Raw genomic sequence first — 15279 nt, forward strand, 5'->3', positions numbered from 1 at the left:
TAAACTAGTATTCAGAAGTTTTAACACGTTATCATAAACTAGTATTCAGAAGTTTTAACACGTTATCATAAACTAGTATTCAGAAGTTTTAACACGTTATCATAAACTAGTATTCAGAAGTTTTAACACGTTATCATAAACTAGTATTCAGAAGTTTTAACACGTTATCATAAACTAGTACTCAGAAGTTTTAACACGTTATCATAAACTAGTATTCAGAAGTTTTAACACGTTATCATAAACTAGTACTCAGAAGTTTACACGTTATCATAAACTAGTACTCAGAAGATTTAACACGTTATCATAAACTAGTATTCAGAAGTTTTAACACGTTATCATAAACTAGTATTCAGAAGTTTTAACACGTTATCATAAACTAGTATTCAGAAGTTTTAACACGTTATCATAAACTAGTATTCAGAAGTTTTAACACGTTATCATAAACTAGTATTCAGAAGTTTTAACACGTTATCATAAACTAGTATTCAGAAGTTTTAACACGTTATCATAAACTAGTACTCAGAAGTTTTAACACGTTATCATAAACTAGTACTCAGAAGTTTTAACACGTTATCATAAACTAGTACTCAGAAGATTTAACACGTTATCATAAACTAGTATTCAGAAGTTTTAACACGTTATCATAAACTAGTATTCAGAAGTTTTAACACGTTATCATAAACTAGTATTCAGAAGTTTTAACACGTTATCATAAACTAGTATTCAGAAGTTTTAACACGTTATCATAAACTAGTACTCAGAAGTTTTAACACGTTATCATAAACTAGTACTCAGAAGATTTAACACGTTATCATAAACTAGTATTCAGAAGTTTTAACACGTTATCATAAACTAGTACTCAGAAGTTTTAACACGTTATCATAAACTAGTACTCAGAAGTTTTAACACGTTATCATAAACTAGTACTCAGAAGTTTTAACACGTTATCATAAACTAGTATTCAGAAGTTTTAACACGTTATCATAAACTAGTACTCAGAAGTTTTAACACGTTATCATAAACTAGTACTCAGAAGTTTTAACACGTTATCATAAACTAGTACTCAGAAGATTTAACACGTTATCATAAACTATCAGAAGTTTTAACACGTTATCATAAACTAGTACTCAGAAGATTTAACACGTTATCATAAACTAGTATTCAGAAGTTTTAACACGTTATCATAAACTAGTATTCAGAAGTTTTAACACGTTATCATAAACTAGTATTCAGAAGTTTTAACACGTTATCATAAACTAGTATTCAGAAGTTTTAACACGTTATCATAAACTAGTACTCAGAAGATTTAACACGTTATCATAAACTGGTATTCAAAAATGTTAACACGTTGCAGATTCCCATCATGTATAGTCTCATTCTTGGTCCTGACCTCAGTTACATTTAATTTCTAATCTTTCTCGACTTCTTCCCTAGATACTACTTGTTTGTTCTTCCCGATTTAAAATAAAGATACTCTCACATATGCAAATATACTTCAGATAAAATACTTTTACATACCTTCAAAACTTCTTTTTCGTCAATGTCAACAACGACTCGTGTATAGAGATGATTAAAGTCTATTTTTAATACTTTATACTTCAGGCTATTAATGCCATCAGTTTTGAAATACTTTTTACTGTCTTTCAGCATTTTAAACCTGTAATCAAGAATAAATGGAATGACATGTATCAATAACGTACTGTGGATTCACTTATTTTCGTTGATTTCAATTTTCGCGGACTGAAGAAAATTGTGTTTACTTCATTTAGTGGTTTAGCAAAAACCTTATTGTAAGCTGAACATTCAATTCGTGGTCTGTATTAACCACAGAAATCCGCGAAAATTGGTTTACAGCGAATAATATTGAATCCACAGTACTTAATAAATTCACTTAATAATTAATCATAGTTCAAAAATACTGTTAAGCGTATGCCAGAGATAGAATTGATTTTATTTTTTTGTCGTAGTTCTTGATCTTTTTAATGAATCAAATCATAAGAGCAACTGTCTTGTTAGCTTCTGGAGGAATTCAAAACCTCGTTAGTCACGCCCACTTGAATGATTCTTGAGGTATAATTAGTTTCCTTTGATTTGTAGATTATTCAGTTAACGCTGTTGTTATTAATGTATTATTGTGATTCTGGTTTTTTTTGTTTTTTTGTTACATCTTCTGACATCAGACTCGGACTTCTCTTGAACTGAAATTTAAATATGCGTATTGGTATGCGTTTACTTTTCTACATTGGCTAGAGGTATAGGGGGAGGGTTGAGATCTCATAAACATGCTTAACCCCGCCGCATTTTTGCGCCTGTCAGGAGCCTCTGGCCTTTGTTAGTCTTGTATTATTTTAATTTTAGTTTCTTGTGTACTATTTGGAAATTAGTATATGGCATTCATTTTCATTGAACTAGTATATATTTGTTTAGGGGACAGCTGAAGGACGCCTCCGGGTGCGGGAATTTCTCGCTATATTGAAGACCTGTTGGTGACCTTCTGCTGTTATTTTTTCTATGGTCGGGTTGTTATCTCTTTGACACATTCCCCGTTTGCATTCTCAATTTTATTTTATATCTATAGGTGGCACGGTAGTATTAATTTTCATGACCAAGAGGCATAATGATAGCCGTTACAGAATTTTCAACACTTTTTTACACTGCCCACTTTTCTATATACACAGATAACTGAATTACTCTCATTTTAATATTAAAAAATGAATTTGAATACGCATCATGAAAGTTTACTTTTTTATACCTTAAAAAACCCAAGGCCACTAGCGCAGGGAATACAAAATTAAAAGATAAATTAGAAAAAATCATTTTCACATGAATGTCAAATTGCAACCAAAACGTGTACGTATAAATTAGTCTGTCGGATAGAAACTTCTATTAACATCTTAAGCCTCAGTCATACTGTCACGTTTCAAGAGCTAAGTTTTACTACGTTTTAAAAGCGTAGCGAGGTGGGAATATACGTAACGAAGCGTACCGAAACGTAGTGATCTGTTGACCAAAAATGGACCTGCCCCGTATGTTTTAAAAATTCAACAACAAAAGTAGCGAAAACTAAAACGAATTAGAAACCTAGTAAATACGTATCAAAGCTTATCGGAACGTAACAAAAGGTGCTTACTACGTATCGAACGTTGGTCTACACGTATTAGTACGTAGCAACCCGTGATAAGAACGTAGCAAAACGTGATAAGAATGCATCAAAAACCTAGTTAAACATAGCTTTCAAAATAACGGGACATTCTAATTCAAAACGTAGTTGAAAAGTAGCATTTTAAAACGTAATAAAACGTTACAGTGTGGGCTTTACAGAGTATAAATAGACCTTCTTCTATGATAAGCCAAAACAATTAGTTGGTCATTTGTCATTACCTCCCAGGATTAGCTTTATTTCCTGTTTCAGTTCCATGTTTAATCATCTTATAGCGAGCTATGTCCATAGCATATCGGATTACTTTATATCCTGCGTTGTGAATTCTAAAAAAGAAGAAGAAAATCATGAAATAAAAATAATATGGAATATTGAGTTGTCTCTCTTTTCTTGACTGTTAGAATAAGTTTATGTTTCAAAAGAGGGACGAAAGATACCAAAGGGACAGTCAAACTCGTAAATCTAAAACAAACTGACAACGCCATGGCTAAAAATGAGAAAGACAAATAGAAAAACAATAGTACACATGACACAACATAGAAAACTAAAGAATAAACAACACGGACCCCTTGTACTTCATGTCTTTATCTGTTTGAAGTGTGACCTTGAATATTGTAAAACAAGAAATGCCGTTCTTTTATATTTTGAGCACAAATACTAGAAAACTCAGTTAAAATAAAACAGGATAAAAATTGGTTCGCTTCTATACAGAACTAGACTATTTATTTACTGGTTTTGTAATAATATGAGCAACACGAAGGCTGCCACATGTGGAGCAGGGTCTGCTTACCTTTCTGGAACATCTACGACCACCCCCAGTTTTTGATGGGATTCGTGTAGAATATGCATGTGATATGTGTCGCTTTACGCCTGCTCCTTACCTATTCCACATATCATCATCTTCACCTCCCCAGCCAAAATATCTGTTTGGAAACCCGTTGACTTTTTGGAACTGTTCCTTCGTTAAAGATGATACGCCTCCAAATATTGCAGTGTAAGGCAATCTAAAATAAATACCACAGGTATAATCACATGTTATAACATTAAACGAATATCCAGAAATACCAACAAGAATGTAATAGGTAACCTAAAAAAAAAGGGGGGGGGAAAGTATAAACCTATCTGGACAAAAGAGAGTACAGTCATCGAGAAGGATATGTGCATATGAAACAAGCTATAATAATCAACTAAGCTAGGGCAATAACTCAGTCTACTTTAATTAGCTACAATTTGAATTTGAGGGAATGGTGGTAGGATGAACAATTTTGTTCTGCATTCCGCCAACGGATAGATGACGTCACCATAAACAGTAGATCTAGACGTGAAGTCATGAACACCCTATGAAATTTACTAACCCCCTACGGATCCATTGGGTCACCACGTGATGGCGTTAAACCATTGACCCTCTGTGCGATAGAATATCGTATAATTCTTACCGGTATTTGAATTTATCTACTGCAACTGACATATGTCTTGGTTGTTTTGGACAGTTGTAAATATTTTTATCGTTTTCTGGAATTAAGTCCACATCATGGAAGACAAAACATTGATAATCGTGTATCTTCATTGCTTCTGCATACCCAATATTCATCAGCATGGCACGGTTAAATTTAGAACTTCCATTCTGAAATGTTACAAAAAAAGTAAAATGACAAGAATACTGAACTCCGAGGAAAATTCAAACGGAAGGTCCCTTCTTAAATAGCAAAATCAAAAGATAAAACACTTCAAACGAATGGATAACAACTGTCATATTTCTGACTAAGTACATTCATTTCCTTCTACAGACAATGGGAGAATGAACCTGGTTTCAAAGCTAGCTAAACCTCTCACTTTTATGATACTCGCATCAAATTCCATTATATTGACAACGATGCGTAGACAAAACAAATACAAATGTAGAAAAAAATAGGTAAAAATGTCAAATGTATGATATGATTATGGGTTAACATTTTCAAAACTATCTATATGTGCCTGACTCAGAATTTAAAATTCAATGTAATTGATTGGTGTTGTAACACCCAGTTGCAAATATTTCATGCATATTAAGAAATATGAGACGTTTAAACATTTTGTATTGTTGTTGTGTTGCTGTCTAGCTCGAACATGGTTACTCCACATTTCTATTCATTTATAAAATCAAAGGGACGTAAAACATTTCACAGAAATTTGACACAAGATTGGTTATCAATCTACTCATTTTAAAATTATAACATTTCACCGATATCTGCACAACTAGTAAAATTTAGTAAGTCTCTTATTCAGAGTCTAAAATTTTAAAATTGAAGTTAGAAGAACGCTGACTTTTATATGAATTAGAGTTGACCCCTCTAGTGAAACAAATACATTGGTACTTGGTCATACCTTTTGCACTCGATGGTAATATTAGTAAAACATTAATAATTATGATTAATCGCCCTCTAGGTTAACAAGACAACAATAATTATTAATGTATAAATACGTCATAATGCCCATCTATAACTCACACCATTATTATGACATTTATGTAAATACAAGTAGATTTGGTGTAAATGTTATTACAGAAACCCAACAGTGATCAACAGTAAACGGTGGTTAAATTGAACACCCGGAATTCCTCGAGGGAGTTCACATATATACAGTACAAGCTAGTCATTCTGAATAGCAGGTCTCTACAATTCTAATCAATATGTAAAATCTGTTAAAAATACATTTTTGAGGGTTTCGTGTTGCTCTGTCCATAGTTTTTGATTTAATATATTGTAAGATAGAATGTAGGGTATAGAAGGAAGAAGGACTCTCTTTAGGCATTGTGGGATGCATAAATACGATGCCATAGCTAGAAACACTAAGGATATAATGTCATTTGTCTGAACTCGGCCGATTCCGTACCTTCATCTAAGATAGAAGGAGAGTAGCGGAGTCACCCGAGGATTGCGGAATGGATATGTAGGACGATGAATATACCAACCCTTCTTTCAATTTGCTAAATAGAGTTTTTGACAAAGTCTGCATTAAATCTACTAACTTCTGGATAGATGTGCACATATTATAGACTCGTAATTTAATTATTTAAAAAAAAAAAGATCTATGGCATTGCTGATTTGATTCTATGAGTAACAATTGTCACTGCCAACAATAAAATCTTCGAGGATAAGGGGTATGGGGGTTGATCTACTTGATAAGAGATCATATGGATAAATCTGAATCAGGCATACAAGTAAAACGTTTGAAAAGTGCACATACGACAGTTTATTTGTTTTGTTGTTGCTGTTTGAATTCCTTTTGTATTTCTAAACGCATGGAAATGGAAGTCAACAAAGAGCAAACCATTGAAAATAATGTTAATTTAACAATTTATTCACACGAAGAGACCCAGTCTATAAATTATCTGTCCCATTAGACACACGGGATAATAACATTTACAATATTGGTAACATATGTTACCAGGACAATAAAAACATACCTTAATCGCTATAAGTTGCATTTCATATATTTTTACTATTTTTGTATGATCGAAGCTATTTATTGAAGTGAATAAGGAAATGTATTCTATTGTATAGTAGATTGACAGGGGATGGTCCTGGCTTTTTATTTTGAAAGAAAGGGGGCGGCGAGTTTTTGACGATTGTATGCTTTAAAATATATATTTAAAATATATATATATATATATCAAAGAGGGGACGTTGATGGAGGGGAAACCGCATTCTAAGCTCCTCTTGGATCCGCCATTGATTGATAGTTTAGTTGTCTTGTTTGGTCAAGTTTTTATTTCGTAAACATGTTTTTTGTTTCGTTTACGATCTCTCTGAATATAAATTACAGTATTTATGTGTAGCCAAAGTTTGTAATAACGCAGTGCTTTTTCAATTTGATCATATTTTTTAGAAGAATCAAAAATGGAATAAATAGGTATTAATAAGCACCATTTTATAACTGTTAACATTTTAAAAATGGTTGGGAGTGTTAGGAACACCATAAAACGTTTAATATCAAATTCACAAAATCGAGAAATAAAAAGGGGAGTTTCAAACCCCGAACCCCCCTTTTTATTGATATGTGTATGAAGTTAATTCAAACTATTATGTTGATGCTGCTCCGGAGGGCTAAAGAGTGTATAGACTGCAGTTGTCACTCGCCGTATTATTTAAAAATAAATTTCACACGAAATTGTTCGCCCGCCTACAGCCATAGAAATTGAAAAATACGAAAATTTACTTATTAAGCAAAATATGTAGGTAAAATTAGAAACCAATCTTATAATAACTAGGCTAACAGAATTTAAAAAAAATAATAGAATTCTATTTAGAATTTACAAAATATATAATGCATTTCCTTATACATCCTTCCTTGTAAGAAAAAAACCATTATAAACAGTTATCATATCTACCAAACAAAATAAGCGAATCAATAACAGCTGGTGGACACGTTCAGGTCTTGTAGTCAGCTAATTTGGTATTATTTTTTTGTACTATTAGGACAATATGAATGATTGTTTTATTATTTGATAGCCTGAGAGAATTTTTGTGCAAAATTGATTGTCCTGAATTCAAATCCTAGATAAATAGACTGACATTTCGTTTTTCATTCCATACCAACCACCCTTCAACATGTCACTGAATACATTGAAACTCTTGGTTTTTGAAATTCTAGTATACAGTATTGAATTCTTTTGCATTTGAAAAGTAAATGAAATTTATCATATACACTATTACTAGAGTAAAAGGGACATAAAATTTGGAAACAGAGCACTAAAGACCCCCCTCCCCTTTCCCATTACGTTGTATATTACATATGAAAATGAAAAATGAATCCGTATAAACTCCGCCTGGCTCTCCAAGAATATCAAATGGTCCTTCCTTAATTGACAAATGCTTCACTTCCATCATGGTTTTATCCATGTCTGAACTGCAATATATGTACGACGTATAATTTTATTTGACTGCATTGCATATAGATATGGGGAGATGTGGTATCAGTGTCAACGAGACAACTCTCCATCCAAGTAAAAATCTACAATTCAAGTAAACAATTATAGGTCAAAGTATGGCCTTCGACACGGAGCATAGGCTCACACAGACCAGAGGCTATAAAGGATCCCAAAATTACTTGTGTAAAACTATATAAACGGAGAAACGCACATACCTGTTCTACGACATAAATTCCATAATCTAACTCCTGTCGATAAAGTATAGGATGGATATTATATAAAAATGTCCGCAGTTGACTATCCCTGTTTCTGTATGGAATGATGATGGCAACACGATGGCGCGGGTAACAGTCGGACGGCTTTCCTCTTCCTCCATCTTGAACCCAGGGATACAGTCTATCTAAGTCAGAGTAAGTTGGGGAGTCGGAATATGTTGCTAAAGCACCAACTGAAAAAGAAAAAAGAGTATAAGTTATTTTATGTTTTTTTGTTTTGATCAGCATTTTTCAAAAAACAAAGTCGAACGATACATACAGTTAAACCGTTTCGATATATCCGTTCGAAAGGCAACCAAGCTTCTGTCCAATTTCCGAAAGTTCCATGAATGTTTGACCCATTTACTATTGATATACAAAACTCTATTCACAGACTGAACCTAAATGTTGACGCCGCCGACGCCGACATTTTTTCTCTCACTGTGGCGACATTATTGTTGCAGGCTCGACAAAACAGCGTTATATTAAAATTTGATGAATCAAGTTTAAATGTTAAAATATTTCAACTAAACATTAATTCTTTGTGACATTTACATAAAAAGAAACATTACTATCTAAACAAGTCAGTATAATTATAAATCATGCAGTAAAACTTAATGATAAGTATGAATGTTATTTATGAGTGTCTTAATGATTTTTCTTATTAAGTTCTACTATTTTACTATTAAGATCTACTTGATTTCAATTTCAAATTATTTCTAAAACATCCTAAATCCTTTCATAGTGCTCACTTGACCCTGTAATTTTGCAATTGAGATAATTTAACATTTTAATTGTTTGATTTTAACATGTAACCTTTTTTTCTCGAGAAAACAGGATACTGTGGTTAAAATTAAAAATAAATTTGGGTTTTTACAATATTTTATGTGAACATACAAGTATATTTCAATATACATTAACAACGAGTGGTCTTGATAATACTTGCTTTCTATTGTTTTTGTTTTTCTTATAAGAGTAAAATAAAATTCCGGGCATGTGTAGACATTTCTTACCTCTCCATATATAAATGAATATGTACAAAATGTTGAATGCATTTTAATTATATCGTTTAATACATAAAAGTTGTATTGAAATTTGAAATATTTTTGATTGTCAACGGGTGTTATTTTGCAGTTTCTATTATTTGTTTGTTTCTTCTGGAAAAAATATATAATCTTTTATATGAAGTTGTAATTGCTCAATTAGTTTACCAATTTTCTAAAACCAGCTTAAGTGTTAATTCTGTTTTCATGATCCTGTAAGTTTATATTCTACTAGAACACACCCGTGATATATCGGGTCCTTGACTGAATTAAAGTACATAACTATGTGTATTATCTGAAAAAAAGTCATGCCGATTTTAAGATGCACAGTTTTCTCTGCTTTAAAAAGCTTTCTATTTGAACCCGTCGACCTGGAACTTAGCAAAATCCTAAATACACCGTATGGTGGTGCGCCTGTTAAATGCGGAACGTACATATAAGTTAATATGTAACAGGTTAATATACTATTGGTATCGGTATCGGATTCGACCCGGAACTTGTTAATTATTGGCAATATTAATTATGTGGACAACAAAAGGGTCTGGAGTGGTGTAACTTTTAATCAACACCAATGTCCTATATTAGCTAAATATACAGTTGAATTCTTTGATTTGCCGTTTTTACTTGATGACTGCTGACAAATTGGACCTCGTTATTTTAGTTATATTTAGTATTATAGATTGGGCAAGATGCCAATGAGACAACAACCGATTGATAGACTTTAAAACAGTCATTTTAAAATCAGACTGTTATATAGTACTATTAGTTATATTTAGTTGGCTGTTAGATCGTTTTCAGTATCTGCTAGACAAGAAGATGTAGCGGGGTGGATTAGCGCTCACAATACTAAGGTTTAACCCCGCTACGTTCTTTTTGTTTGCCTTCTGCATGTCATTTGTGATTTTCGGTATATTGTTATAAAATACATGTGGCATACATTTTTTCATGGCGGTGCTTTCTTAAAGCGTTGTATAAGGTATTGGTGTTGCTATAATTTTTTTAAAGGTTAAACGGTGATCTACAGTTTTAAAATCATTTCCGATTGGACTGCACGGTCGGTCATTTGCCGGTTATGCGAGTATTTGATTATATAACTTCTAGATTTATTTTCGTTTTACCCTTTGCTTATTTTATGCCATTATTGTTTATAACATTAGGAATTTTTTTTATGCTAAAACGACGCAGACGGTGAAAATCCAATTAACATTGTAAAGAGAAAAATCTGATAATTTGTGATTATGATGTTAAAAGAGTGTATTAGACCTGTATTCCAGATTAAACTAAACTAGTTTCCAGATTTTACCGGTTTTATTTAATTTTTCATGTTGTTGGGGTTTTTTTTGTTTTTTTTTACATAACTTTGCATACTTAATGACTCATGTTTTTTTTTATATTACATTAATAATTTGTCATTGATCATGTAACTAGTGTGTAATAAATGACAAAAAAACACCATTAGATCTTTATAAAGTTAGTTCTTTTTAAGAGTTATAGCATATGTTTTGACAAAAACTATATTTCAAACAGGCAATTTTTTTAGATAAAAAGCTGGTGTTCTTGTCTATTGTTTTTTTTTTTATATGTACTTTATTTTTGTTTTCTCAGATTATGTATTTTATTTAAAATTCCATCAATAATAATCAACTTCAAAACACCACATTTTATACGGTTTCTCGAATTTATCAAATTGATATGCACGCCCAGTAGTGTAAACTGATGACAGGACCTCGGCAATCAATATTTGAGCACTACAAAGGTTTATTACAAAGTCAACGTTAATCATGTAAATATCTGTTAATATCGATTTCACTGTACTTTAATTTTGTAGTAACGGATAAAACATAGTATTACACAGCTGCAGATGACATAGTATATAACGTGGCGTTTCATCTTTTTTTTACTTACAAAAATTTTAATTTAAATTTATTTTAATGAAAAAAAAATGTTGTTTTAGTGATTGACAAAGTTTGTTTTATCATAACATGTCCATACATTCAACCCTAGCGTTTAATCCTTTCGGTGTCCGCCACTAGTCTACTTTATGTTTTACTATCTTTAACTATTCGAGGAACGAACCACCTCGATATGTTCGGTTTTCAGCAGACAAAAAAATAATTAAATTACGCGAATTTAGTCATCTGAAGTACACTTTTCATTAAATTAAATAACAAGTGGAAACGGACCCTTACTCAATAGGGCCTTACCAAGAACTGTGACGTCGTTTATGTTATTCATATCAAGAGTTGATTGCTCTTAGAATTCACCACCCTCACTGTGTATCATCGCCACCGGAAATTGGGTACTAACGAAGCGGAGAGAAATAGAAAAAAAAGTAAACAAGTTAAGAATTCATTCAATTTAAAGCATTTCCACTATTTTGATGAGGGTGCCGCTTAATAAATGATTTTCTCATATATAATTCTTTAAATTATTAGGCCGATAAGTACAAAATTAATACAAGATATTGTGTAATACTCCAAAACTTGCCACTTAGTACCGGAAAATTTCGAGATCGATCGTCCTCTGTCGCCCCATTCTCAAGATATTGAACTGTTTTTCATTATTTTTCCAGACACGTTTTTAGAATATTATAGTGTGGCATCATATTTACTGAAATTTGTTGCCAAAAAGATGTATTTTAAAGAATATAGACCATGAAAAATAAAGTATAGGGTACGGCATCTTGCTCGTGTTGACAAATTTACTGTATGGCAACTTGTTTTCAACTGTATTGCAACTTGCTAATTTTAGAATATTTATTTACCGTCCTTTCAAAGAAAATAAAGCATGAAGTTTAAATATCTAAAGGGAGGGGGTGCCTTTTTATGTTACACTGCTTTTGTACTTTTCAAGGTTTTGTTAAAACTGTTATTTGAGATAAATTTAAACTTTTAACTGGTTTCGAGACACTGTCTGTAATCTGTTCTGTTAAAATTTGCAATGTTGTTAACTGTTTATTTGAAATTGGGATTCATTTCATCTGTTACTTTTAACACTGGTTTGGCATCATTTTCTCTGTTAACTGATGTTCACTGTTATTTACAAGAATTACATTAAAATTTGCTGTCCATCTCTTTCTTTACGTTGCTTCCACAAAGGAGTGACATAAACAGCATATACATGTATATAACTGTCTTTAAAATTTTTTGAGTATAGTAACTCCTTGATAAAATGGAGAATGGAAATGAGGAAAATGTCAAAGAAACAGAATCCCGACCAAATAGCAGAAAACAACCCAACGCAGCGAGAAAATTGTGCACTAGGGTGGGGGTGGCAATACACAGATAGAAAAAAACTTTAAATTGACACTCATATTTTTTAAACACCCTCTTTTTCTTCCTTCCTAACAAATAAGTCTCAGTAATATTTGAGTTATGCATATGAATATTTATGGAAAGAGAATCGTCCATAGATTTGATTTCCAATAGTTATAATGGTGAAACATAATCTCTCTTGTTTGTGCAACCATGGCAATCAGCATTTATTTGATATCAAATATTGCTAAATAGGGGATTGAACATGTCACAAGGTCTTAATAAATTGGACCAAAGGAAAATTTCAATCAATTAGAGTGATACCTTTCCTGAGACCATAGACATATATCTATCAAGAGGTAATAAAAACGTATGCATTTCTGCTGTTTTTTTCCATAAAATTGAATTGAAAAGATCGAGCGTCAAATCTTTGTTGAAAAACAATACAAAATTTCTAAATCTATTGCAATATAGATAGGTAAATATCACAGGCACTTGTCTCAGAAAAAAATTCCTATATACCTTATTATAACATGGTATATAGGAATTTTTTTTCTGAGACAAGTGCCTGTGGTAAATATATGGACGGTCAAACTGAAAAATGGCTTATAAAACATGTTAAAAACAATCTAAATGTTTAAATAAAACCACTATGACGGCTATATCATTCTTCAACTATCTAAAAACAAATTTATTTTTTAGAAAATTCACCATGGCCATAATGCGAAACTAAACTTGTGACTGTGTATTGGTATACCGGAAGCTGTCTCCTAAGTGAGCAATCATTTAACTACAAAAAGGGGGTAGATGTTCAATGTTTGTTTCCTGAAACATATAAATGAAACAAAATTAAAATAAAATAAATACAAGACTATATAGCCCGGGTTATGGACTCAAGTTGGATCAGGTGCAACAAATGCGGCAGTGTTAAACATGTTTAGGGATATCTCAAGCCCCCCTTTATACGTCTAACCAATGTATTATTTCTGGACTCTATTTGTAATGTATCCAAAACTTTAAACGGAAGGGCTACTTCTTACCCAGCTAAAACCCTGGTTAGTCCTATGATGAAAATAATTCAGATGTATATGGAATTTTTGATAAGTTACATTAACCCGGAGTATACATGAATGGAATTGTGAAAAATAAAGTACCTTTTCAATTTGCAATTCGTAAATAACTGAACAGTGTGGACTGGTTGAAGAGGCCGAAAAATTAGGACTTGGTTCTCAAATTGATGCCAAATGTGCTAGTCTAAGACTTCAGAAATGTAAAGATGGACCAAGGCTTTTTTTTTGTATCAGCTCAGAGATCTTAATTGGGACTTGGAGATGAATGAGTGCTTCAACTTGTGACACCTTACATGTTACTTTCTGATTTAGACACTGGTTTTGATTTTTTTAAATAAAAATCAGTAAACTTTCGTTATTCCTTTTAATAAAATCATGTAAGCAATGAGTCGTATGAATACCCTGAGATGTAGCCATAACTTATGAGAGCCCCCGCCATAAAAAATAATGTTCGCGCCATATAGTATTCACTCATTCTTTTTGTTTGTTACACTTTCCTACGTCTTGACGATGACGATAACTCAAGTTTGCTACGACTGATTGAAATAAAACATTTACTCAACAATACACATAACCAGAAGAAGCATTCCTTTTGTAGTTTGAAGCATTTTCGAATTTCATAACATAATAGTCATTTTTCTTGGAGGCAATCATTCCGTCTGCTTTTCCATCCGTTCAATTGTCTGTCCATGTGTCAATAAAAAATATGGTACTTTGTGTATTCTGAAAATTAGTCAGCTTTATAAAAGATTGCTTATAGAGCTCGGCATTTCTGCGACTTTGTACAGTGGTGTTCAAACTTTTAAATACATTAAAGATATGTACTTCCCCTTTTCATTGCTGTTGGGTTCGTTTGGACAAAGTGTAAATTAAAGTTGCTGTTAAATGTTATCATCATTTAAAATTTGTTGTTAACTGATTTTACCAAAATCTAACATGTTAACGAACACACTATTGCCCCCCCCCCCCCTTTTCCCCATCTTATTATCCATTAGATAGAAATACCATTCGCTTTAATTAAACGATGAAAATTTAATACTGTAGTTTCTTAACTTTTCTTTTTACAAATGAATCATTTCAGAAATTAGATAATTAAACAATGTATTTAACCCAGCACATACTTTATGTGTCTGTCCGAATTCTCGATCCTGTGGTTCGGTGGTTGTCGTTGGTTCATCTCTATCATATTTGTTGTTTTTCATAAATTGCCTTTTTATAGCCGACTATAAGGTACGAGTTTTTGTTGTTGAAGGCCGTACGATAGCATATAATTGCTTACATACACTTTATTTGATCCTGGTGGATAGTTATCGTATTTGCTATCATATCCCCACTGTTTGTATCTGAACAAAACCTAGCACCAACAAAATATGAATGTGCGGTTTATTTTATTGAACTTACAAAATTTCACCGAACAACAAATAAGACAACAGTCGTTAGTAGTATAACGATATATGAATGTATTTAAGATAATATGGTTGAAAACGATTTTTTTTGTACAAGGTCGAATAGCGGTACGCAACGACGATTTCTGAACGGAATAAACGACATGTATTTAATAATATTTGATAAGTAAGTCATTTTGTATA

At 32.2% G+C, this 15279-nt stretch overlaps 1 protein-coding gene across 2 annotated transcripts in view; it reads right to left on the reverse strand.

Moving 5' to 3' along the window:
• Positions 1-15279, reverse strand: part of LOC134686735 (beta-1,4-N-acetylgalactosaminyltransferase bre-4-like) — a 31247-nt gene that overhangs the window by 4817 nt on the left and 11151 nt on the right. For both annotated transcript variants that reach the window (XM_063546443.1, XM_063546442.1), the window contains exons 3-7: positions 8285-8517; positions 4597-4784; positions 4042-4164; positions 3382-3486; positions 1519-1657 (exon numbers count right to left, since the gene is read on the reverse strand). In XM_063546443.1, the coding sequence (XP_063402513.1) occupies positions 1519-1657; positions 3382-3486; positions 4042-4164; positions 4597-4784; positions 8285-8517 (788 nt within the window). The remainder of the gene's footprint in view (positions 1-1518; positions 1658-3381; positions 3487-4041; positions 4165-4596; positions 4785-8284; positions 8518-15279) is intronic.

Source organism: Mytilus trossulus, chromosome 10 (genome assembly GCF_036588685.1).
Source record: "Mytilus trossulus isolate FHL-02 chromosome 10, PNRI_Mtr1.1.1.hap1, whole genome shotgun sequence".
Lineage (NCBI taxonomy): Eukaryota > Metazoa > Mollusca > Bivalvia > Mytilida > Mytilidae > Mytilus > Mytilus trossulus.